The sequence below is a fragment of the Canis lupus genome, chromosome 4 (assembly GCF_048164855.1).
Source record: "Canis lupus baileyi chromosome 4, mCanLup2.hap1, whole genome shotgun sequence".
NCBI classification, from domain to species: Eukaryota; Metazoa; Chordata; class Mammalia; order Carnivora; family Canidae; genus Canis; species Canis lupus.
In genome coordinates, this window is record NC_132841.1 from 7,381,961 (window position 1) to 7,406,146 (window position 24,186).

The 24,186-nt window shown below is 38.5% G+C and overlaps 1 protein-coding gene across 2 annotated transcripts in view; it reads left to right on the plus strand.

Moving 5' to 3' along the window:
* PCNX2 (pecanex 2) overlaps positions 1–24,186 on the plus strand; it is a 288,039-nt gene that overhangs the window by 15,540 nt on the left and 248,313 nt on the right. For both annotated transcript variants that reach the window (XM_072823047.1, XM_072823048.1), the window contains exons 2-4: positions 14,520–14,725; positions 15,316–15,436; positions 16,109–16,145. In XM_072823047.1, the coding sequence (XP_072679148.1) occupies positions 14,520–14,725; positions 15,316–15,436; positions 16,109–16,145 (364 nt within the window). The remainder of the gene's footprint in view (positions 1–14,519; positions 14,726–15,315; positions 15,437–16,108; positions 16,146–24,186) is intronic.

Consider the following 24,186-nt stretch of genomic DNA (forward strand, 5'->3'; position numbering starts at 1 on the left):
TCCTTGCCATTGTTCAGGAGCCTTGAGCATGAGGGAGACCAGGGCCCAGTATAACTGCTGAGGCCAAGAAAGGGCACAGTGCTGACCATTCGCCAGGCACTGCAGGATGTACAAAGAGTAGACTCAGCCCTTGCATTCAGGGAGTTTATAATTACCAGAAAGGAGAGTCCATAAAAATGAGATAACCTTCTATGAGTGGCACAAATAATAGCTGATTTGAAAATCCGAGTGCTTAACATATAGTGTACACTAAACCATTTACTAACCAACTAATCAATAAGGAATGGTAAATATAACCAGTGATGTTGCAAAGAACGGTGTCTTCTGCCATCCCTCATCCTGCATTTGTCATTCTTTACTTCCTCGCCTTCTCTGCATGGCTTCATTTCCCCCTTTCTTCTTCTATCTAGTTCTGCATTTCATTATCTTCTCTTTGAGAGTCAAGCCCCTCTGATGGCTTTGTCTGTTGTATCTGTACTAATGGAATATGCCCAGCACCCATGCTTCCCCAACCTCCTGCTCCATTGTGTTGTATCTTTCCAACGTCATGATTGAAGCCCAGCCTCCCCATGCAGCCCTCCACAACATCTCCCCTTCTCCATGATTTTCTTCACTGTGTCTTATTAGACAGCCTCATGCTCAGCCTTACTTGAGTGAGCCCCTCAGTTGTGTGCCACTCTGTATTGTTTGTATGCCACTTTATGTGTGTTCGTTTCAACTCACCATCCAGGCAACTTACTCTTCAAGGCCAATTAGTTTGGTTTTTTGCCTTCAGTGGAGGACCCCAGAGCACATCCTTGTTATGCAATGATCAAGAGCCTGGAGGCTTATGGGGGCCTTGCCCTGAAAAGGTTTGGAAAGAATCTAAGAAGTGCTACAGAGAGTTAAGTGTCAGTGTTTGCATTGGGCAGTGATGTGATAAAATGGTGCTTGAGAGGGACTGCCTAGTATACCAGAGAGCAGAAAAGGGAAGAGGAGCAAGCTAGGCCCCAGAGGCCTCCCCACTGGGCTGAGGCATGCCTGAAGGGGCCAAACAGCAGGCCATGGCCTCTAGCCCTTCCTGGGTTCCTGTCTTCATCTCACTCCTTTCTCCTTCCACCTCTCCACAGGGTGGTCAGCTCCATAGAGCTTCTTTCTATCTGAGGCCCCTTTATAGCTTCTGCACCCATTCCCATGGCCTGAAATCTCCCCACTCACCTCTCCAAGTTACCTATATTTCATTCTTCAGTGTTTAAGTTCAATATCAGTTTCATACAGGATTATTTCCTGGCATCCCAAACTAGGTTAGGTCCCCTTGTTGGACAAAAATAATTTTGTAATTAGTTTGTGCTATAACAGATGCTCCTTGAAGACAGACCTTTGCATGTTTTGTTCATGGATCCATCCACCTTGCCAAACACAGCACCTGGCCCAGAGTGTGTATTCAGCACATACTAGTGAGAGGCTGAATGAATAGGTAGGCAGCTTGGTCACTTCTGTGGTCCAGCTAACTGTGTGGGGCTTTTACCTGTAGCTTACTCTGGGCAGCCGACACTTGAGTGGATGCAATTTGATCTTGAAGAGGTCTTCTGGGAGAATCAGCTGACATTCTGAGGAACTGGTCCCACTGAGCCTCTATTTTCAGGCAGAGGGACCTCATGTGTTCATATTTCTCAGATGGAACATGCCATACATAATCTCAAGTGCTATAAATAATAATTACTTTTAAAAAGTGTGGCAAAATACACATAACTTAAAATTTGCCATCTTCATAACTTCTTTTTAAAATTTTTTATTTATTCATTTGAGAAAGAGAGAGAGAGAGAGAATGAGTGTGGGGGTGGAGGAGCTGAGGCAGAAGGAGAATCTGATTCTCCACCCAACAGGAACCCGACATGGGGCTTGATCCAGGACCCCATGATCATGACCTGAGCCAAAGACAGATGCTTACTTAACTGACTGAAACACTCAGGAGCCCCAACTAACTTCACCATTTCTGAGTGTATGGTTCAGTAGTGTTAAGTATATTAATATGGTTGTGCAACCAATCTCAGAAAGTTTTCATCTTGCAAAATTGAAACTCTGTGCTCATTAAATAGCAACTCCCCATTCCCCCTCTGTTGGGTCCCTGGTAATCACTATGTGACTTTCCTTTTCTATAAATTTAACTACTGTGAATTCATCATATAAGTGTAATCACATGGTACTTGGGGATTTTTTGTGATTGGCTTATTTTCCTTAGCATAATGTCCTCAAGATTCATCTGTGGTTGTAATTTGCTTCCTTTTTAAGGCTGAATAATGTTTTATTATATATGTATGTGTGTGTGTGTGTGTATGCAACATTTTGTTTATCATTTTTGCATAGACACTTGGGTGGCTTCCACCTCTTGCTGTTGTGAATAATGCTGCTTATGAACACGGGTGCACAAAAATCTCTTTGAGACCTTGCTTTCACTTCTTTTGGGTTGAAGTGGAATTGCTGGATCATATGGTTATTCTATTTTTAATTTTTGGAGGCACTGCCATACTGTTTTCCATAAATAATAACTTTTTAAAATAAAAAAATGTGAGAACTTACCATATGGTACTTCCTTCCCAGTAGTCACCTTGTAAGATTATTCATTTATTTCAACAATCCTGCCATTGATGCTGGTGGTCTCAAGATGTTTCTTTTAGAGATTTCTTTGGGGTTTTTAATGTTAACATAGGAGAACAAAGATAATAGTTTAATACTTCATATTGTACTTTACAGTTTTTGGAGCAATTTTGTGGAAAATCATAGTTTATGGGATGCCTGGATGACTCAGTGGTTGTCTGCCTTTGGCTCAGGGTGTGATCCTGGGGTCCTGGGATCTAGTTCCTAATTGGGCTCCCTGCAGGGAGCCTGCTTCTCCCTCTGCCTGTGTCTCTGCCTTTCTATGTCTCTCATGAATAAATAAATAAAACCTTAAAAAATTAAAGAAAATCATAGTTTATGTTGTACAGTGGGCATCCACACAGATGATTTCATTAAACTCTACCATAGAGTAGTCAGAGTCAGTCTCACTCCTCTGTCCAGCCTGCCATGCACACTGATGATCTTGTAGAATTCAGAGAGCAACTTTTTGCTTCCATGCTTAAACAGACTTCTATGCTCTTTTTTCATGGTGGAGATGGAATTCCTCAGTGTCTAGTGTGTGAGACTTTTCACGTGTTATCACTGTGCTCCCACTGAAGTGCCCCTGTGTCTTATTCTGGAATGCGTGCTTTTCCTGGAAGGCTCTGTGCTTCCATGTGGCATGCCTTCTGCCTGCCTTGTGTTAGAGTCCTTCAAGTTCTCAAAGATGACTACTTGCTCTGGAATGATCTCTGTGGCCTCTTACCCCCACCTCTCAGTCTTGGTGGACCAGAATGACAGCACTTGCCACTCTCTCTTGTAATTATCTCCTCATCTGTCCTGACCTTGAACTCTATGAGCATAGGGACTATATTTTTTATCTCTGTGTTTGGTAATCACATATACATTTATGGGCTAAGTAGTTGTTTCCAGTGAGGAGGTCAAGGCTGTACCCCCTCTAGGGACGTTTGGCAATGTCTGGAGACAATTTTGGTAGCCACACTTGAAGGGTTGCTTCTGGAACCTAGCAGCACCAGGGACAGTGCACGGGACAGCTCCCACAACAGAATTACTCAGCCTAAGGTGTCAATAGTACTGGGGTTGAGAAACTCTAGGGTAAAAGAATGAGGTGGATCATTATATAATATCAGTGGGTGATGTCCATGACTCTAGGGGAACTCACTGCAAGGTGGTAATATCTACTCCTTACGTTATAGTTAAGTAGGTGGCTCTAGATTAGGAGAAGTAACTGCCCCCAAGAAGCATTGGTAGTTTTTGTAAGGAGCATTTTGTGGTTCATCTCAACAACTTTATCATAGCGGTATTTCAATTAGACCTCACAATAGTATTTAAAGAGTAGGGGGAAGACATGCTGAACATATTGCACAATTAAAAATTGCTGGACCTCAAATACCAGTAGAACTTCCGTTCTATTGAAAAAACACCATTTTGAACAGGAAGCAGCAGAAGCCCACTGGGCAATCCTTGATAGCTATGGCCTATGGAAGAATCAGACTGAAGACACTTGCCACTGGGTAGAAGGAAAGGATTCTGAGACATACCAATATCCAGTTTCTTCCTAGCATGCTGAAAAACAGGCTGATCAAGGGAAGGTTTGCAAAATCTGTAGGTGGACTTGGAGCCTGTGCAGGGATCCCTTCTAGCTCAGTCTCTCATCTTGAGCTGTGAGCTTGCCATTTCTGTGGTTCAGACAGCATTGCAGCTTCTGCTTATTTGTGAAGCAGAGTGTATAAAGAAAAAGTCTAAATTCAATTCATTTTTGCCTCACTATTCCCTTTTTAAAAAAGATTTTATTTATTCATGAGAGATACAGAGAGAGGGAGAGGCAGAGATACAAGCAGAGGGAGAAGCAGGCTCCTCACAAAGAGCCTGTTGTGGGACTCCATCCTAGGACTCCAGGATCAAGCCCTGGGCCAAAGGCAGATGCTGAACCACCCAGGTGTCCCAGCAGGCAATTCCCTATTGCCTTTCGAAAGCAATATTACTGGCTGATTTTAATCTTTCCATATAATGGATTTTGAAGAATATTGCATAAGAATTAAGAAATGCAATATTTAGATTCATTAAATTTAAATATTAACTGAAACACGTTTGAAATTTCATGACACTAAACATTTTCCCTATCATTTTGTTTTTGTGGGTACTTAAAAACTCAAAGGAATTTAAAATTCCTTACGGAAAATCAATGTGTAAGTTTAGATTTGTATGTCAAATACAAAATTGATCGGATATGGTTTATATTTTGTAAACATTCACATTATTAAATTCTCATTTTAAGTGCAAAATCACAATTTTTTTTTCTATTAGGAAACACATGACATTGATATTCAATGATATACAAACTCACTATCAGTATAGATTCCTGGCTGAGCTTATCTGTGTCAAGATTGACATCACTTTGCCTTAAATGAGTTTATTGATTGGTTCATCCTGTTTCGCTCAGTATACATTAAACACATAAATGAAATATTACCTCTTACTGTGACCATCTGAAATGGAAATGACAACATGCATCTAGATTTCTTGGCTGTACTAGACATCCATTGACTAAGCCATCCACCATAAATATTCTTTATGAGAAGAGGAGAGAAAGAAGGGATTAGGTAATTGCAGATGCCAGCTTTCTTTCTTTTTAAAAATTTAAATTCAATTAGCCAACATCTAGTGCATCATTAGTTTCAGATGTAGTGTTCAATAATTTATCAGTTGCGTATGACATTCAGTGCTCATCATATCACATGCCCTCCTTAATGCCCATCACCCAGTTACCCCATCCTCCTTCCCCCACCTCTCCAGCAACCCTCAGTTTGTTTCCTATAGTTAAGAGTCTCATTTTGTTCTCCCTCTTTGATGACTTCCCATTCGGTTTTCCTTCCCTTCCCCATGATCCTCTATGCTGTTTCTTATATTCCATGTATGCGTGAAATCATATGATAATTGTCTTTCTTTGATTGAGTTACTTAACTCAGCATAATACCCTCCAGTTCCATCCAGGTCAATATAAATGGTAACTATTCATCTTTTCTGATAGCTGAATAATATTATATAGCATATATATATTGTCTCTCAATGAAAGACAAGCAGACTCAAATGCAATCAAGTAGCAGGCCCAAGAAAACGTGTGGTATTCTTCTTTTTGTTCATCTTACTTTATATATATATATATATATATATATATATATATATATATATACACACACACATATATATACACACACACACACACACATTTCTTAATCCATTCATCTGTCGATGGACATCTTGGTTCTTTCTGGCTATTGTGGACATTGCTGCTATGGACATAGGGGTGCAGATGCCCATTTGGATCACTACAGTTGTATCTTTGGGTTGGTAGTGCAATTGCTGAGTTATAGGGCAGCTCTATTTTTAACTTCTTGAGGAACCTCTGTATTGTTTTCCAGAATGGCTGTACCAGCTTACATTCCCACCAACAGTGTAGGAGGGTTTCCCTTTCTTTGCAACCTCAACAACATCCATCATTTCCTGACTTGTTCATCTTAGCCATTCTGACTGTTGTGAGGTGGCATTTCATCGTGGTTTTGATTTGTATTTCCTTGATGCCAAGTGATGTGGGACACTTTTATCATGTGCCTGTTGGCCATTTGTATGTTTTCTTTGGAGAGATACCGGTTCATGTCTTCTGTCCAGTTCTTGATTAAATTATTTGTTTTTTGGATGTTGAGTTTGAGAAGTTCTTTATAGATAGATCTTGGATACTAGCCCTTTCTCTGATATGTCATTTGCAAATATCTTCTCCTATTCTGTACATTGCCTTTTAGTTTTGTTGACTCTTTTCTTTGCTGTGCAGAAGCTTTTTATCTTTATGAAGTCCCAGTAGTTCATTTTCTTTTATTTCTCTTCCTTTTTAGACATGTCTAAAGAAGTTGCTCCAGCTGAGATCAAAGAGGTTTCTGCCTGTGTTCTTTTCTAGGATTTAGATGGATTCCTGTCTCACATTTAGGTCTTTCATCCATTTTGAGTTTATCTTTATGTATAGTGTACGAAAATGGTCCAGTTTCATTCTTCTGCATTTGGCTGTCCAATTTCCCCCCCCACCATTTATTGAAGAGACTGTCCTTTTTCCACTGGATATTCTTTCCCAATTTTTGGAAGATAAGTTGACCATGGCGATGAGGGTCCGTTTCTGGATCCTCCATTCTGTTCCATCGATCTGTGTGTCTGTTTTTGGGCTAGTACCACACTGTCTTGATGATTATAGCTTTGTAATAAAGCTTGAACTCAGGCATTGTGATGCCCCCAGCTTTAGTTTTCTTTTTCAACATTCCTGTGGTTATTCGAGGTCTTTTCTGGTTCCATGCAAATTTTAGGATTATTTGTTCCAGCTCTGAAAAATGTTGATGGTATTTTGATAGAGATTGCACTGAATACATAGATTGCTCTGGGTAGCATAGACATTTTAACAATATTTATTCTTCCAATCCATGAGCATGGAGTATTTTTCCATTTCCTTGTGTCTTCCTCAATTTCTTTGATAAGTGTTCTGTAGTGTTTAGAGTACAGATCCTTTACCTCTTTGGTTAGGTTTATTCCTAGGTATCTTATGATTTTTGGTGCAATTGTAATGAGATTGATATCTTACAGGTACCACCTTTCTAAATGGTTTTCAAAGCAGTCAGAGCCACAGAGATTCTCATTTTAGTGCCCCTGCCTCACATCTACCTGTGCAACCTTCAGCTGTTTTTCTCTCTTATCATTCCCTGTAGCATTGCCTTGTCAATCCAAACATTTGCCATTTCTGTATCCAGCATTCCCCTCATGAAAGCTGCACACAAAGCAGGAGGCCCAGGAGCTCAAAGAAATCAGAGCAGATCTGATAAACAGACAAGCAGACCCAAATGCAGTCAAGTAGCAGGCCCAAGAGAACGTGTGATATTCTTCTTTTTCTTCATCTTACTTTGTAATATAGAGATACAAGTAGGGCTGTTTTTTGGGAACCAGTCATATTTCTTGATTCTACTCACTTCACCATTTTTTGGCCAGTATTATTTTGCAAGGCTGGCCTACTTCTGAGGGTGCTGCATGGAGGGCTCCCTCCCCTATTCTGTCAGGAGTTTCCAACACCGTCTGCCTCCAGGAGTTCTCGACCACATTCCCAGTATCCTGTGGAGGATACTGCTGAGCTCATTCTAGTTTCAATATAAAATACTAAGTTCCAGATTTTCTGAGAAAGTATTAAATGTGTTTTTTGTTGTTTTTTCATAATGGAACTTCAGGAACTGTTATTTAAGATGTGAAAACCTGTAAATCCCTTCATATATATAAATGCAGAAAAATGATTGTATTTCTCTATCTTGTGGCTTGATTTTTTCCTCTTCCAAGGGAGTTATAGTTTACTTAGATAAGACTCAAAAATCCTACCTGAATGAAGTCATTGGGACTAATGCTTTGACATAACACTTCACATATGTCTACTGAATGAATGAATGAATGAATGAGGAATGGATAGTCAGATGGACAAAGCTCTTCTCTCCTAATTTGACTAAATCATGAACAAGAGGGGATCTCTCTTACCTCTGAAGCAAATAAAGCAACTCAGTTGTTGAGTCTGTACCCTGTCTTTTTAGAATAACCTAGGATCTTCTTTTTTTTTTTTTTTTTTTTTAAGATTTTATCTATTTATTTGTGAGAGGCACAGCAGAGACACAGGCAGAGGGAGAGGCAGGCTCAATGCAGGAAGCCCAACGTGGGGCTTGATCCTGGGTCTCCAGGATCAAGCCCTGGGCTGAAGGCGGCACTAAATCTCTGAGCCACCCGGCCTGCTCTAACCTAGGATCTTCTAATAGCCGTGAGCTGGTTAGGCTTCCGGAGATTTGAACGAGGAGGTTCCAAAGCCTGTTTCTGCCCCAGATGACACAGATACCCACACTGGGCAGTTCCTCACAGCCAGAGAGAAAATGCTGGCACACAGAAGAACCAGCTGAACACTCCTTGATGGTGCATAAATGTCAGAAACAACAAAAGTGTTATGTTTAGCAGATTAATGATGCCTTATTCGTTAAGCCACGTACTCTGAGTAAAAACATTTTCTAAATTACTTGAATCTTAACCTTAAAGCATGAAAATTCAATTTGCTTTAACCACATTGATAGTTTTACATTTCCCTGCATTCTCTGATTGTATATTGAATATCATTGAACATTTTCTTTGTACTCCTACATATCTTATGTTTTTGTAGTGATGTCCTCAGAGATAGCTGAAGAGTGTGTTTCAGAAAGTGATTACATAAGTGACTTGCTTTTTCATTTTTTTTTTGGTACTTTTCCAACACTATTTACACTGTCATTAGGCATGTCTTGTTACATTATTGTGGTTACTTCTATTTATTCATCATTTCTCCTTCTAATTCCTGCTATGGGCTAGGATACCATTAGGCATATTTTGTGCCACATAAGTAAATTATGCCTAGAGTAAGAGCACAAAGCTTCCAGCTGATGCTCTAAGTAATCTCAAGGTCATAACCTTCATACATAGACTTGGCAGTCCAGTAAATAGCACCTCCTTTTTCTGAGCTACTTGAAGGAGGCAGTAATCAAACAGATGGAGTTCAGGTATCACCTTTATTGCAAATTTAGTTATTATTTGGAAGTGTGTTATATCTGCAGGTAGGTGAACTTCCTAAACATGAACCCCAGAGTCATGGAACCTTATCTAGCTATTCAGGGGCAGTGTGGAAAGCATTGAGCCTCTCTGACTTAGGACAGATGCTGGAACCTTGTAGTATGGAGAGATGCTGCACAGACACACACCACCTCGATCAGAGTTGGGTCCTGAGACAGGAGAGATGGCATGCCCAATTCCTGCTTCCCCAAAATACTGGTCAAAAATCCCTGAGGAAAGAGCCAGAAGCACAAAGAGGTCAGCATGTAGAGGGAACAGTTCCCTTCCCTACAGAAACCATAGGAGTGGAGAGGAGTTTCTCTATAACAGTGGTGTGCCTTGACTGCCCAGAAGACATTTCAAAAATATTTTCTTCCTAGTCCTTGGTTCTCTGTCAGGTCATTGAAATGGCTAGGTAAGTAGCTTCCAGGTGAGAGGAGACACATGTACTTATCAACTTTGGAAGTATGACTCACTTGTGTTTCAGCTTCCTCATTTTTAAGATGAAAAAAATAACTTCCAGAAGGCTTCTTCAAAATTAGTTTGTGAAAGTAGATTGATGAAGTACCTTTATGAAATACACATTGATAAAAGTTGAACCCCCAAGAGTGCTTTTCTTTATGTCTGCACGTGGAAACCCTCAGAAGTGGTTTATTCTCACTGAACACCAGCATTATTATAGATAGCACTCACTTAGTTAGATTATTGATCTCTCTAGGCTACTCAAGAGATGGACAGTAATAACCCATTAGCCTAAAGTTAAAAACCAGAGTGGTATAAAATGGCACAGCTAGTACAGAAAACAGTATGGAGGTTCCTCAAACAATTAAACATAGAATTGCTAGTTTATCCAGCAATTCCACTTCTGGATATGTATCCAAAAGGATTAAAAGCAGAGTCTTGAAGAGATCTTTGCACACTCATGTTCGTAGCAGCACTATTCACAATAACTGAACTGTGAAAACAATCCAAGTGTCCATCAACAGATGAATGGTTAAACAAAATATGTAACAAGTGAATGCAACATTATTTAGCCTTATAAAGTAAAGAAAATCTGACCCATGCTACAATATAGCTGGACCCTGAGAACATTATAGGAAGGGAAATAATCAAGTTACCAAAGGACAAATATTGTATGATTCCAATGATATAAAGTACCCAGAAGAATCAGATTCTTAGAGACAGAAAATAGAATATTGGTTGCCAGGGGCTGGGGGAGAAGGAAATGGGGAGTTATTATTTTAATGGGTTTAAATTTTCAGATTGGAGGATAAAGAAGTTCCAGAGATGGATAGTGGTGATGGTTGCACAACAATGTGAATGTACTGACTGCCATTGAACTGCACACTTAAAGATGGTTAAAATGGTAAATTTTAATGTTATATATATTTTACCACAATAAACATATTTAAAAGAGGGCATACACTCTATGAGAGAGGCTGAGCTATGAACCTCAAGGAACAGAGGTAGGTTCCACCTGAGGGGACTGTAGGGGATTTAGTTGTTCACACAGATACTTCTAGATGGCGCCAAATCCCAAGAAATCTAGTTTTGTGAGAAGTGCAAATGACTATTTGTAATTGCTTAGTTGATAACAGCATGTTGTTTTTCTTGAAATTTTATCAGAAAAAGTTTGGTGAAATGAGTTATTTTACTAGTTATATATTTTTTAAAGATTTTATTTATTCATGACACACACACACACACACAGAGGGAGAGAGAGAGAGAGGCAGAGACACAGGCAGAGGGAGAAGCAGGTTCCATCCAGGGAATCTGAGCAGGACTCGATCCTGGAACTCCAGGATCATGCCCTGGGCTGAAGGCAGGCACTAAACCGCTGAGCCATCCATGGATCCCCTTATACTAGTTATCTTTTTTTTTTTTTAAGTTTTTATTTATTTATGATAGTCACACACACAGAGAGAGAGGCAGAGACATAGGCAGAGGGAGAAGCAAGGTCCATGCACCAGGAGCCCGACGTGGGATTCGATCCCGGGTCTCCAGGATCGCGCCCTGGGCCAAAGGTAGGCACCAAACCGCTGTGCCACCCAGGGATCCCACTAGTTATCTTAATAATATGTCAGAGAACAACATAAAGCATTTCTATGGACAAGGATATAATTTTGAAAAATATTGTCTCTTATTGTTCATTAGAATGTGTTAAAATGATAAGTTCATGGAAACAAAGAAAATATTGTGAGTTCCCTTGTAACAAATAAACCTGTATTCAGAATCTGAATATACCTAATATAGGGTGGGAGTTGAGGGAAATCTGTTATATAAGTTAAAAGTCAATTAAAAACTGCTCATCCACAACACATTTCTTCCCAAATTCTCCTCCTCTCCTTGCAATCATACTTACAAGAACAGAAAATGCTAGAAGCTGGGGATCTTTTGTTGACTGAGCATAATGATGTCAGCAGTAAAATGGCCTTGAAAGTAATTTTCAGTGATGTCCCTGGAAATTGGAGGAGTCTGAGCTGAGATTAATTACAGGGCATTTAAAAAGGGATATTTGGGAGGATTCTAGATTCTATTTGCAGGGTCTTCTGAAGGAAGAGGCTTTAAGTGAGATCAGGGAATTTTGGGAGGAATAATGTGCCATCTGTAGCATGTTGTAAAATTTTTCCTCTCTCCCTGGAAATTTTCAGTAAAATCACTGTCTTTCACTATGGCCTGGTAAGGTCTGTGGGCTTTCTGGGGATGTGACAAAGTCCCAGTAGACCTTCATAAAGATGAGGCAAGGACCTTTTCTTGTGTGGGTTGCAAACTAGATACTAAACCTCATAATTTCTTGCTTTCTCTTCATTTAAACACTACCAAGCCAATCCTATAATCCATATTTATGAGAGTAAACTGAAAAATAGTACTTTTTTTTTCAAAATGAATTATCCCAGTATCCATATGTAGTCTTTTCTCTCTCACCTTCCTTGGTATTCTCTTCTCAATACCTATAATTTGAATGGAAGCTTCCTCATGAAAATGGAACCCCCCATATTAGGTTAATCAGTGCTGGCTGCCACAGCAGGCAAAGCCCTGAATTTCAGTGGTTTAATGAGTCAAAGGATTTTTTTTTCTCACTTCTAGTACATGTGCCTCTCAGGTCTGTAAGGGCCTTGTCCCAGAGTCACCTAGATACCCAGGCTGAAGGAAGTTCTGTCATCTTGCAAATGGATATCTAAGAAACACAGCCTCTGAGATTGTCAACTAAAGAGAACAGTGGGATGGAGGAGGCACCTACCTCCTAACTATCTCAGCTTAGAAGTAACACCAGCCATTTCCCCTCTTGGTCCTTTGGCCAAAAGTAGTCACATGGCCCTGGCCTGACTGGAAGAGACGCTGTGAACACATTTCTCGTGGTCTCTGCTAATCAGAGTACTATGAATTGCAAATTGTATTATAATTTAAACAACTTTTGAATATAATTTGTATATGATAGTGTGCTAATTTATTCTCAGGACATTTTCTGGGTTTTATTCTTCCTGTATTAGTTTCTTCAAACTCATTCTCTAGCTTTACCCTAAGTATTTTTAGACCTGAAATATGCAGACATGTTAAGAAAAAGCACTGGAGGGCAGCCTGGGTGGCTCAACGGTTTAGCGCCGCCTTCAGCCCAGGGCCTGATCCTGAAGACACAGGATCTAGTCCCACATCGCGCTCCCTGTGTGGAGCCATTCTCCCTCTGCCTGTGTCTCTGCCTCTCTCTCTCTCTCATGAATGAATAAATAAAATCTTAAAAAAAGAAAAAAGGAAAAACATTGGAGCCTGTGACCCCTATCGCTCTTTCTCTTTTAATTTCTCTTCGTATTGCTTGAAGTTCATCATAGCTTCTCATCAGGAGGTATGTGTGTAAATGGGAAACTTATCTGCTTCCAGGTAGGTAACCCGACTTTATTTCTCTCTCTCTCTCCCCCTCTCTTCTATCTATCTATCTGTCTATCTAATCTATCATCTATTTTATTTAATAAATCTTTCATTCACTTATTAATTTATATTTATATGTGGACCTTTTCCCCATAAAGTAAAAGCAATTGAGTGATGATGAAAATTCATTTCAGCTTTACTTGTTAAAAGTTTTTCTCTTTCTTTATTCTTTTTTTTGGCTATGTTGTTTTTGGAATGATCTTACCTAGATGATGGATTATCATGGGACTGTGGCATTTGCACAGGCTACTTGGGAGCAGACTTGGACTGGGCCATGTTGTCTACAGGCCTAGCAGGTTCCAGGTCAAAGGAGAGTCTATACTTATCACTGGATTTCTTGAGATCCTTCAGCGATGTGCATTGATAAAAGGATCTTGCTTTTTATGGAGGCTGTCTTTTATATAATCTTGAGACACTGTGATCTATTTTAATCTCCAAAGATAAGAAATTAGTTTAGGAAGGACTAGAGAACCTATAATCATCCATGGTCCTGGGAGAGAACTAGGAAGGTATGTGGGGGATCCTATAGAGTGGGACAATTGCATGGATCCCAGTGATTCTTTTTGTTTCTTGAGAGGATTGGACAGAATTGAACTGCCCTTCACCATGATATCTATGCTCAGATCCTTCTACACTAATGTCCATATCCTTCTTCCTTTTAGAAGCAGTGTACCTTTTTGTGGCCCCTTGCCTCCGTCAAACCACTAGGGAAATACGTGGCTTGATGGTGTTAACCCAACAGAATATTCCTTCCTTCCTTCTTTCCTTCCCTACTCTCCTGTTGGGTAGTAGGAAGGAAACAAGGAAGGAAGGGGGGGGAGGAAAGAAGGAAAGAAGAAGGAAAGGAGGGAGGGAGAAAGGAAGAAAGAAAGGAAGGAAGGGAGGGGGAAGGGAGGGGATATTACATTAACCTTTCTCTTTCCTTCTTTCCTCTGTTCTAAACAAGGCTTTTTTGTGTTTTGTTGACAGAAACAGAATCTCAAAGGCCTTTCTCCTGGCTTTGCTACAAGCAGATATGCAGGAAGGTCAGATCAGGCTATAGAAAAGAACTAATAGAACATGGAAAGGCTCACTATAAAACACCTTTTGTTCTGTGGGGCTACTGCCTGCAAATGAAATGTTGATCTCCAATGCAACTAGTACCAGAATCTGAGAAACAAAAAAGATTTTTTTAAAAAGATAAAAAGATAGCAGCTCTTTCTTCTCAGGTATCACAACCAGGAAAAGTTGTAAAGCCAATAAAATTTGAAATCTTGCCCAATTTGTATTCAGTGAGTAGTCCAACAATGCTTTTAGACTGAAAAACAAAAGATAATCCTGCAAATGAATGAAGTTTTTCTTTCTTTTATCTTCTTTAGGCTTTTCCTCCAAATGCTATCACTGCATTTTTTTACTGCAGTTCAGTGACTGTATTCTTCACAATAATCAAATTGGTCAGTTATCGCCTACACCTCATGTTTGATAAAGGAGAAGTAATTCAGCAGAGGCCCTCCAGAAAGAAAGAAAAACTAAATAAAGACAAAGAGGCCAACAAGGAACATATAACTAATCACAAAATCCCAAGGTAATGTTTCTTGTAATGTGTCAGTTCATAATTTAAATGTTTTAGTTTTGGTTAAATTTTGTTTATGAAAAATTTTGTTTATGAAAATACACAAGCATAGGCAGACCCAAATATGTATATTTTTTTCTACTGAAGCATACACTTAAGTATAAAATTGATATTGATAATCAAGATAGTTTAACTATTAATGTGATCTCATACCATGCTCTGGAGTTCATTTGCATTAGGCCTAGCAGCAAAATATTTTATTTTAGCATTTTTATCTTGTCATTTAAGTGCTTAGTTCATGCCACAGTATTTTCAAAAAGAACATTTATGTTTGTTAATATAGAAGTAATACATTGCACAGAACTGAAATATTAAAAGTGATCTTGAGTGTCATTGTCACTATTCTTGCCCTTATTTCTGAGAGCTCCGTAAGAGGGCATGTCTTATTTTAAAGCAATATTTATTATTCTCCCTTAAGAACAAAATCTGTATACAGTGAATATTACAAAATAGAATCTGGGGAAAGGAATTGGTTTGGGATGAATTGAAGGCATAGTTCTATTTGATAACATCACTGCTTTTGTGTTTTTTACATACATTAGCAATAACAGACAGATTAACAATGGCAAAAAAGAAGAGCCTCATCGAAACCTCTCCACACCTCCCCTCCGCTGCAGCTCCAGAGGGCAAAGTTTAAACTCTCATCACTCATCTGGGCCACTGGTCAGTGTGTTTTTCTCTTTCATTCTGTACTTGTTGTGTAGTGTTGATCCCGTCTAGAATGGGAACATGCAAGGGTAGCAATACTGCCCTTGTGCTTGTGGTGTACCACATCTCACAGTGTGTAGTGACCCCAGGGGAGTCCTTGAACCATGAGATAAACACCAGTCGTGTGCTGGAAGCAGCTCCTCCCCGCCCCTCCTCTGCCAGCTGCCTGCCACTCTGGCCAAAAGAACCTATCAGCAGATCTTGACAGCCCCCACCCTGTCTGTCATTAATTCACCATATTTGCCATGTCTTCCCCTGGAATCAATGGCGCCACTCGACATTAAATCACACCTCTCTCCTGGGAAGTCAATAAATCCCCTTTGCTCTAGATTAACCTTATTGGGCAGTACAAAATAGCACATTCTTCTCTCTCCTTTTTACTTTCTTAATTATCAAACACCCTTTAATCACAGTACAGTGGTCTTGCTTGAATATCTACATGTACCTATATTTTGTATTTATTTTTGCTATCCATTTTATTAGAAACTTTTGCAGCATGGACACTGTGTAGTCTCTTCCCCATGTGCCATTTGGAAAACTAGTAGCTGCTGCTCCATGTCTGCTGACTGCCTGGAGATGGGCACTGAGCTGAGTCATATATTGATTTTTGTTCTTCCATTTATTTAGGAGTTGCCGGCCCAGGAAACAGTGGAAGATCTCAAAGGTAGAGTATTTATTATCACCACTTAATATTTTATCACAGCATTATCTTCAGTGAAGTGATAAAGAATTTTTTTGTGAAACAGAATGCAGGTGAATTAATTCAAAATATGAACTGTGCCTAACACTGCATAGTTTTATTTCATCTTAATTCTTCAACTCTTTTTTTTTTAATTTTTATTTATTTATGATAGTCACAGAGAGAGAGAGAGAGGCAGAGACACAGGCAGAGGGAGAAGCAGGCTCCATGCACCGGGAGCCCGACATGGGATTCGATCCCGGGTCTCCAGGATCGCGCCCTGGGCCAAAGGCAGGCGCTAAACCGCTGCGCCACCCAGGGATCCCAATTCTTCAACTCTTAATTTTGATTTTTTCTCATCAGAATTTGTACATTGTGTCTAATTTTAAATTGTAGTATTTTATTGGATCATAAGTTATTGTCCTTTCTCCAGTTTGTGCTTATCTCATACGGCTCAGAGTAGCAGATAAAAAACAGGATATATTCACCATTAATGTACAAACTTTTTATTCTAGTACTCACACTGAAAAAGGACAGAGGAAATGATATTGCATTCTGTATACTGCATTTCCTTCAGGTTACAAATTTTTTTTCTGGGAACTTTCTCTTAAGCCCTCAGATTTTTATTTTCCTTTTCCACAAAGATTTCATTTTATTATCTTTTGATTGCCTTCAGAAAATTGAGAAAAGAGTTTTTGGAGACCTGAATTAACTACTGCTTTTCTCTGCAATTCTATTTTTTTGTAGTGCTACTACAAAGAGAAATTTAGGCTCTATTTAAATTTTGAAAGTAGTGTAAAATTTTATTTTCAAGAAAACAGCTGAAGTTAGCACTTGAGTAGGAAAATCTAAAAAGAAGTTTCTTTTGTCATTACTTAGCTAAATTCTATGATAATAATGTATAAAGGATTATTCAAATTCTTTTTTTTCTATTACTACTACCAAAATGAAGTGACCATTAAATTTCAAATATTTTGGGATCCCTGGGTGGCGTAGCGGTTTGGCGCCTGCCTTTGGCCCAGGGCGCGATCCTGGAGACCCGGGATCGAATCCCACGTCGGGCTCCCGGTGCATGGAACCTGCTTCTCCCTCTGCCTGTGTCTCTGCCTCATTCTCTCTCTCTCTCTGTGACTATCACAAATAAATAAAAATTAAAAAAAATTTTCAAATATTTTAGTTACACACAAGTTTTCGTAACAGTATTATTTTATGTCTAGTTATACACACACACACGCATGCATTATTTTGTTCTATTAGACTACTTATTCCAGATCAAGCTATAAACACCATTACTTTACATCCTTTCAATGTCTGTTCTGGTCTTTTGACTTCACCATTCCAACTGAAACAATTCCTTCCTTCCTTTCTTGTACTAGGAATTACAGTGGAGATTTTGCATGTATCATTTCAGTCTGAGTCATAACAAGTCAACTGTACAGGTGGCATTTAGGCACACAACTGACTGCTAAACCCAATGTTTTTTCAACAACACTGCACTGAAACAATTTTTTTTCTTAGACCAATCTCATAATACACTATCCTAGTATTCAATTCTTTTCATTGTTAAAAGGTACAATCGCATTCTTTTTGTAACAGGTCTATTCAGATATAATTCAGATGCCATATAATTCACCCATTCAAAGTATATAATTCAAGGGCTTTTAGTATATTCACAGAGCTGTATGTCCATCATCACAATAAATTTCAGAATATTTTCAATACCTTGAAAAGAAACCTGATTGCTTAGTCATATTCCTCAATCTTCCCATCTTTTCCAACCCCAGGCTACCACCAATGTATTTTCTGTCTATGGATTTGCCCATTCTGGACATTTCATCTAATGTGTGATCTCTTGTGACTGGCTCCTTTCAATGAGCATTATGTTTTCACAGTTTATTTAGGTTGTAGCTTATACCAATGCTTCATTTCATTTCATTGCTAAATTATACTCCTTTAAATGGCTATACCATGTTTTATTTATCCATTTATCAGTTGATGGACTTTGGGATCTTTGCACTTTTTGGCTATTATAAATAATACTTCACTGGACAATCATTGTAGAGTTGTTGTGTGGAAAATGTTTTTTATTTTCTTGGATATATACCTAAGACTGGCATTGTTGAGTCATAAAGTAACTCTCTGTTTCACCATTCAAGGATCTACCAGATTGTTTTAGAAAGCAGGTGCATCATTTTATATTCCCATCATCAATATATGAAGGCCACAATTTCTCCACATCTTTGATGACACTTGTTATTGACTGTGTTTGAATATAACCATTCTAGTGGGTGGGGTGTGGTATCTCACATGGCTTGGATTTGCATGAAATTAGTCATATTTCTAATGACAAATGATATTGATGTTTCATCATCATCGTCTTTAGAGAAATGTCTATTCAAGTCTTTTGCCCCCTTTTTAATCAGATTGTCTTTTTATTGAGGAGTTGTAAGAATTCTTTATATATTTTAGATACAAGTCCTTGATTAGATATATTTGCAAATATTTTCTCCCACTCCGTGGGTTGACTTGTCACTTTCTTATTGAGATCCTTTAAAGTGTAGAAGTTTTAATTTTCATGAAGTCCACTGTATTGTTTTTTGTTGTTATTGTTGCTTGGGCTTTTGGTGTCGTGTGTAAGAAACCATTGCTGAATCTGAGATCATGAAGATTCATTCCTATTTTTTATTTTAAGAGTTTTATAGTGTTAACTCTTGTAATCAGGTCTATGATCCATTTTGAATTAATTTTTGTGTATGATGTGAAGTAAGGGTCTGACTCGATTCTTTTAATGTTTATTTGTTGTCCAGGATCATTCATTGAACAGACTACTTCCCACTTCCCTCCCCCCACTAACTCATCCTGCTGTCCTGTTGAAAATCAATTGTCCATACATATAAGGGTTTATTTTTGGACTTTCTTTTCTGTTCTTTCGGTCTATATATCTACCATTATGCCATCATCGCACCATCTTGATTACAGTAGCTATGTAATAAGCTTTGAAATTGGGAACTGTGAGTCCTCCAACTTATTTTGCTTATTCTGGGTCTTGTATATTTTCATGTGAACTCTCAATTTCTGAAAAAAAGACAGCTGGGATATTGATAAAAATTATATTAAATCTGTAGATAAATTTGAGGAGAATTGCTATCTTAACAATATTACGTTTTCCAATCCATGAACTCGGGATGTCTTTTCATTTATTTGGATCTTTGGATTCTTTTGACAATATTTTGTAGTCCTCAGTGCATGTATTTTGTACTCTTGTTAAATTTATTACTAAGTATTTTATTTTTTTAGATGCTGTTAAAATGGTATTTTCTTAATTTCATTTTAGCTTGTCTATTGCTAATGTATGGAAATAGAATTGATTTTTGAACATGGATTTTATATTGTACAAACTTCCTGAATGTCTATTAGTTCTAATAGTTCTTTAGTGGATTCCTTAGGATTTTCTATGTACAGAATGATATCATCTGTGAACAGAGATCTTTTACTTTACTTCCCTTTCCAATCTAGTTGCCTTTTATTTCTTTTTCTTGAGTAAGTGCCCTGTGTACAATTTCCATTACAATGTTTATTGATGTTGTGAGAGTGGACATCATTGCCTTGTTTCAGATCTTATGGGGAAAGCATTAGGTCTTTCACCATTACATATGATGTTAGTTTTGAGTGTTTCATAAATAGCCTGTATCAGGTTGAAGAAATTCTCTTCCAATCTTAGTTTGTTGAATGTTTTTTTCATGAGAGGGTACTGGATTTTGTCAAAAGCTTTTTTTTTTTTTTTTTTTTTTACAACTATTGACATAATCATTTAGTTTTTGCCATGGTGTTTTTCTTAACATATATATTTTTTAGTAATATAGTATGTTTTTATAGTTAAAGTGTCAAGGATAGAAAACAAATGACTATATTTGGTTAGATTTCATTGCTAAGCAATATGTTGGGGGAGTCATTTTAGGCCAACTATTTTTCTTGGTTTTCCAGGTAGGAAATTCATTTTGCCATTTTTGCTTAGGGTTAAGCTGGTACTGAGATATAACATGCTAATTTATTCACAAAAGATCCACTTATAGGCCACAGTATGGCTTTATTTTTTTATATGTAATAAGTTGTGGGCGACCAACTTTCTTCTCTTGGCTTTCATAATAGTGCATTTTCCTGAATCTCTTCCCTCTCAGTGTTCTTTGATTGATCCTCCTCTGTTGTTTGACATCTAAATGCTGGAGTACCCTTGGTTTTGGTCTTTGGCCCCTTTCTCTTCTCTAGATACCAGGTCTCCCTTGACAATCTCATATCTAGCTTTAAATACCATCTATATGATTATGTGTGTAAATCTATTTCTTCAGTGTTGACCTCTGTCTGGATTTCAGTCTCATGCATCCAGCTGCTTACACTTATTTCCTCCTGGATAAGATGTCTAATAGTCATATTAAATGGATCACCACTCGATCTCTCAATTGCTATCTCTAAATCTGTATCTCCTCTGGTTTTCTCCTTATCAATAAACACTTGTACCACCAATCTCATTATCAAAGCTTTAAAATCAAGTTCTCATTGGTTTATCTGTCCCTCACTACCCTTAGCTTCCATCTATCATCAAGTCCTGTCAATTCTACTCCAAAACATATTTTAAATTTATATATTTCTCTCCATGTCCACCACAACCACCCAAGTCCAAAACACCATTATTCATCAACTGTAATAGCCTCTTCCCCTATCTCTCTTCTTCAATTTTTTTTCTCTATAAAGAAGAGGTCTTTTTTCTTTAAGGTTTTATCCATTTATTCATGAAACACACACACACACACACACACACACACAGAGGCAGAGAGATAGGCAGAGGGAGAAGCAGGCTCTCTGTGGGGAATCCGACGTGAGACTTGATCCCAGGAATTACAACCTGGGCCAAAGGCAGATGCTCAATCACTGAGCCACCCAGGTGTCCCAAGAAAAGGTCTTGTAGTGCCCTTCTCTTCTTCCGATTTTCTCATGCTTCACCACAGTCTACCCCTCATGCAGGAGGCAGGGTTATTTTTTAAAAACCTAATTCAGGTCATGTGCTCCTTTGAAAAACTTCTTCAGGGTTCAAATTATTCATAGAATAAAACTTAAGCTCCATACTTTTCTTTTATATTTTGGACCCTGCTGGCCTTGCTGATCTTTCTTCCTCTCCTTCTCCCTTCACCTTTTCTACTCCAGCTTCATTGACATTTTCTCTCTTTCTCAAACGTGCCAAACGAGTTCCCATCACAGGGTCTTTGCATTAAATCCATATTTGTTTTAAAACCTGGGGTACTCTTTCCTCTCATCTTGTATGTCAGGAAATGGTCCCATTGGCTTGCTATCTGTACAATCACAGTGGTGTGGTATGGGAGGTAGTGAAGCAATAAAAATGCCTTATGAATATGTCCTATAGATCCAACCCAATGTCCTGTTCCTCAGGCCCTGCCTGGTAGTTTGGATTCCTCCTGCAATATTTTCATTCATTTTCAACAAGTGTACTTGATATTGAGTAGTCATGGAAAGCCTCTTTGATGAGACAACATCCAAGTTGAGATCTGGATGGCAAAGTAAAAGAGCCATCTACATAGATAGAGGGGCCATGTGAGGGAGTAGAGGATTGTCAGATTAGGACTCAGAGGATCTGGGCTGTAGTCCCAGCTCCATCGGTAGCATGGTGAACTTGGACAAGTTTCTTGACTCTTCTGTTCTTCTATTTCCATGGAAAAGTATCTGCTCTGTACAGTAGGAAAACCTGCATAGGATTGCTACAAAGTAGAATAATCTTCGTTATCATCAACCAACATTCTTGGGTGTGGATAAGATAATTGGCTAGTTTCTTTGGAGGATTTGATGAGTATGAACTATGGTTGTTTTCTAGAACTCTGTACAGTCCAGTTAGGAAGATAATTTAAATCTATATAAATAAAGCTATAGTTTAAAAAGTTTATGGTAAGTAAAATTTATTTCTACAGACATTAATTGCTTAAAGGAGTGCAGAAGAGAGCTTATTTCTGGTTTAGGTGATCATGAGAAATTACATGTTGAAGGAGGGATATGAAAAAGACCTTGAATGAGGTCTTTAGTGGGTGAGGAGAAAGAACATTCCTAGTGGGAGACTTAAGTCCAGAGTTTGCACTAGAATCAAAGGTCTTCTGACTAGAGTAGTGGAGGGCAGGGCCTCTCAATTCTTTCTACCAAAGTACCCCTGAAGGCAGAGGAGAGTGAGTTCTAGGGCTTGTTCTAGGGCTCCTTGTGCCCCCAGAGAATACTCTTCATGATAGTGAATGAAAACTGAGGCTACTTACTGGTTGAATGATCATAAGGCTAGGTAAGAAAGAACAACCAAAAGATTACCCCAGGGTTTTAAGCGTAAGAGGCTTAAAGAGTGGTGGGGTCATTAACAGATACAGGGAAGCTGGAAGAAGGATGAAACTCACTTTCAGCCACCGTCATAAGTATAAATGATTACAGATAAAATTCAGACATGTTTTGAAAATATATGAGTCACGTCAGAAATGTGAGGTTCTTATTGTCCTCAGGTCAAGGCCCCAGCAAGCCCATTGCCAAGTCCTTGGCCTAGCACTTTCCATGTCTTTCCTTGTAGATCCTCATCGCAGCCTTAAGAGGATAGTATAATTAATTCCATTTTACAGATAGGAGGTTGAAGATTAGAGCAGTGGTTCTCCACTGGCAGGTTTTTCTCCCAAAGAATGTTTGATAATATCTGAAGTCATTTTCCATTGTCATAAGTGAGAACAGAGTTACAACTGGCATCGAGTAGGTAGAGGCCAGAGATGCTGCTAAACATCTTTCAATGCATAGGACAGCCCCCACAGCAAAGATTTATTTGGTCCAAAATGTCAATAGCACCACAGTTGAGGATCTTGGTTTAGAGGGATTAGATAACTTGTCCAAGGTAACATAACTAGTTAGTAGAAGAGCCAGGACCTTTCTGATAATAAGTCTCAAACATGATATTGAAATCAGTCTGCCTCCCAAAGCCACAAAACAGCAAAATCTAAAAGTCTGAATTATTATTTTAAATGCAGAGATTTTTTCTTTAAAAAAATTTATTTCATATTATACACACATTAAGAAAAGACTGGGGCAAAGATTTTATCATTTGTTTGCTTTTTACATCATGTTAGCTCCTTCAGCTAAGATGGTTTTCCCTTGTTATCAAATAATGCAATTCTCTTTTATGAATTTATTCCTCTTTCAGGGATTCAGAATCAAGATTTATAAGAAGACTAGTGGGCCTGAAAGATTTGATACAAATGTTGTCAGACTGAGTGTTTGGGAGTGGAAAGATCCTGGGAGGAGAGAAAACTATTAATGAAAAAGTAACAAGCAGGTTAACTTCTACCATGCAACATTCCAGGGGCTCTGCAGAAGGTTCCACCACTTAGATTTTTCCCCTCATGTACTTCATAGTTAGAAAAGACTTTTTCCTTACTAAACAAAGTGAATTTATTAAAAAGTAATTCAGCTTTCCACTTATACTTATCAGTAACCTAAGTCCCAAATTAGAAGACCTGATCAACACGGGATGATGATGGCCAAGACAAATCCAATGATGAAATTTTATAGTAGGTAAATGTATGATTTTCATAAATTTTTTTTCCAATTGAATACAGATTGTTAATGTCTCTTTCAGTTCAAGGGACCCAAATAGAGAGCACCTGTAAAGAAAGGTAAGCTAAGGGGATAAAGAAACCATAAGGAATAGAGAATCCAGGGTAAGGGAGGAGGCTATGGACTTTTCTGTCTTCGGCATCCTCACCAAATTATCTACAAGTTTTTTACATTGGATTTACTTGTATATCTTGAAACTTTCTCACTAAAATCATGCTCCACTACCTACCAAGTTTCAAGTCCAATATGGTGTCTTAGGTTACAACAAATGTTTCTAGGACACCAGTGAGTTCATCTGTGAGTGGTAAATAGGAAAATGAAGTCAGTGTAACATGGAATTGTTCTGGTTCGTTGGCATGGGGTTCTGGGATAGCAGAAGTAAAATTTT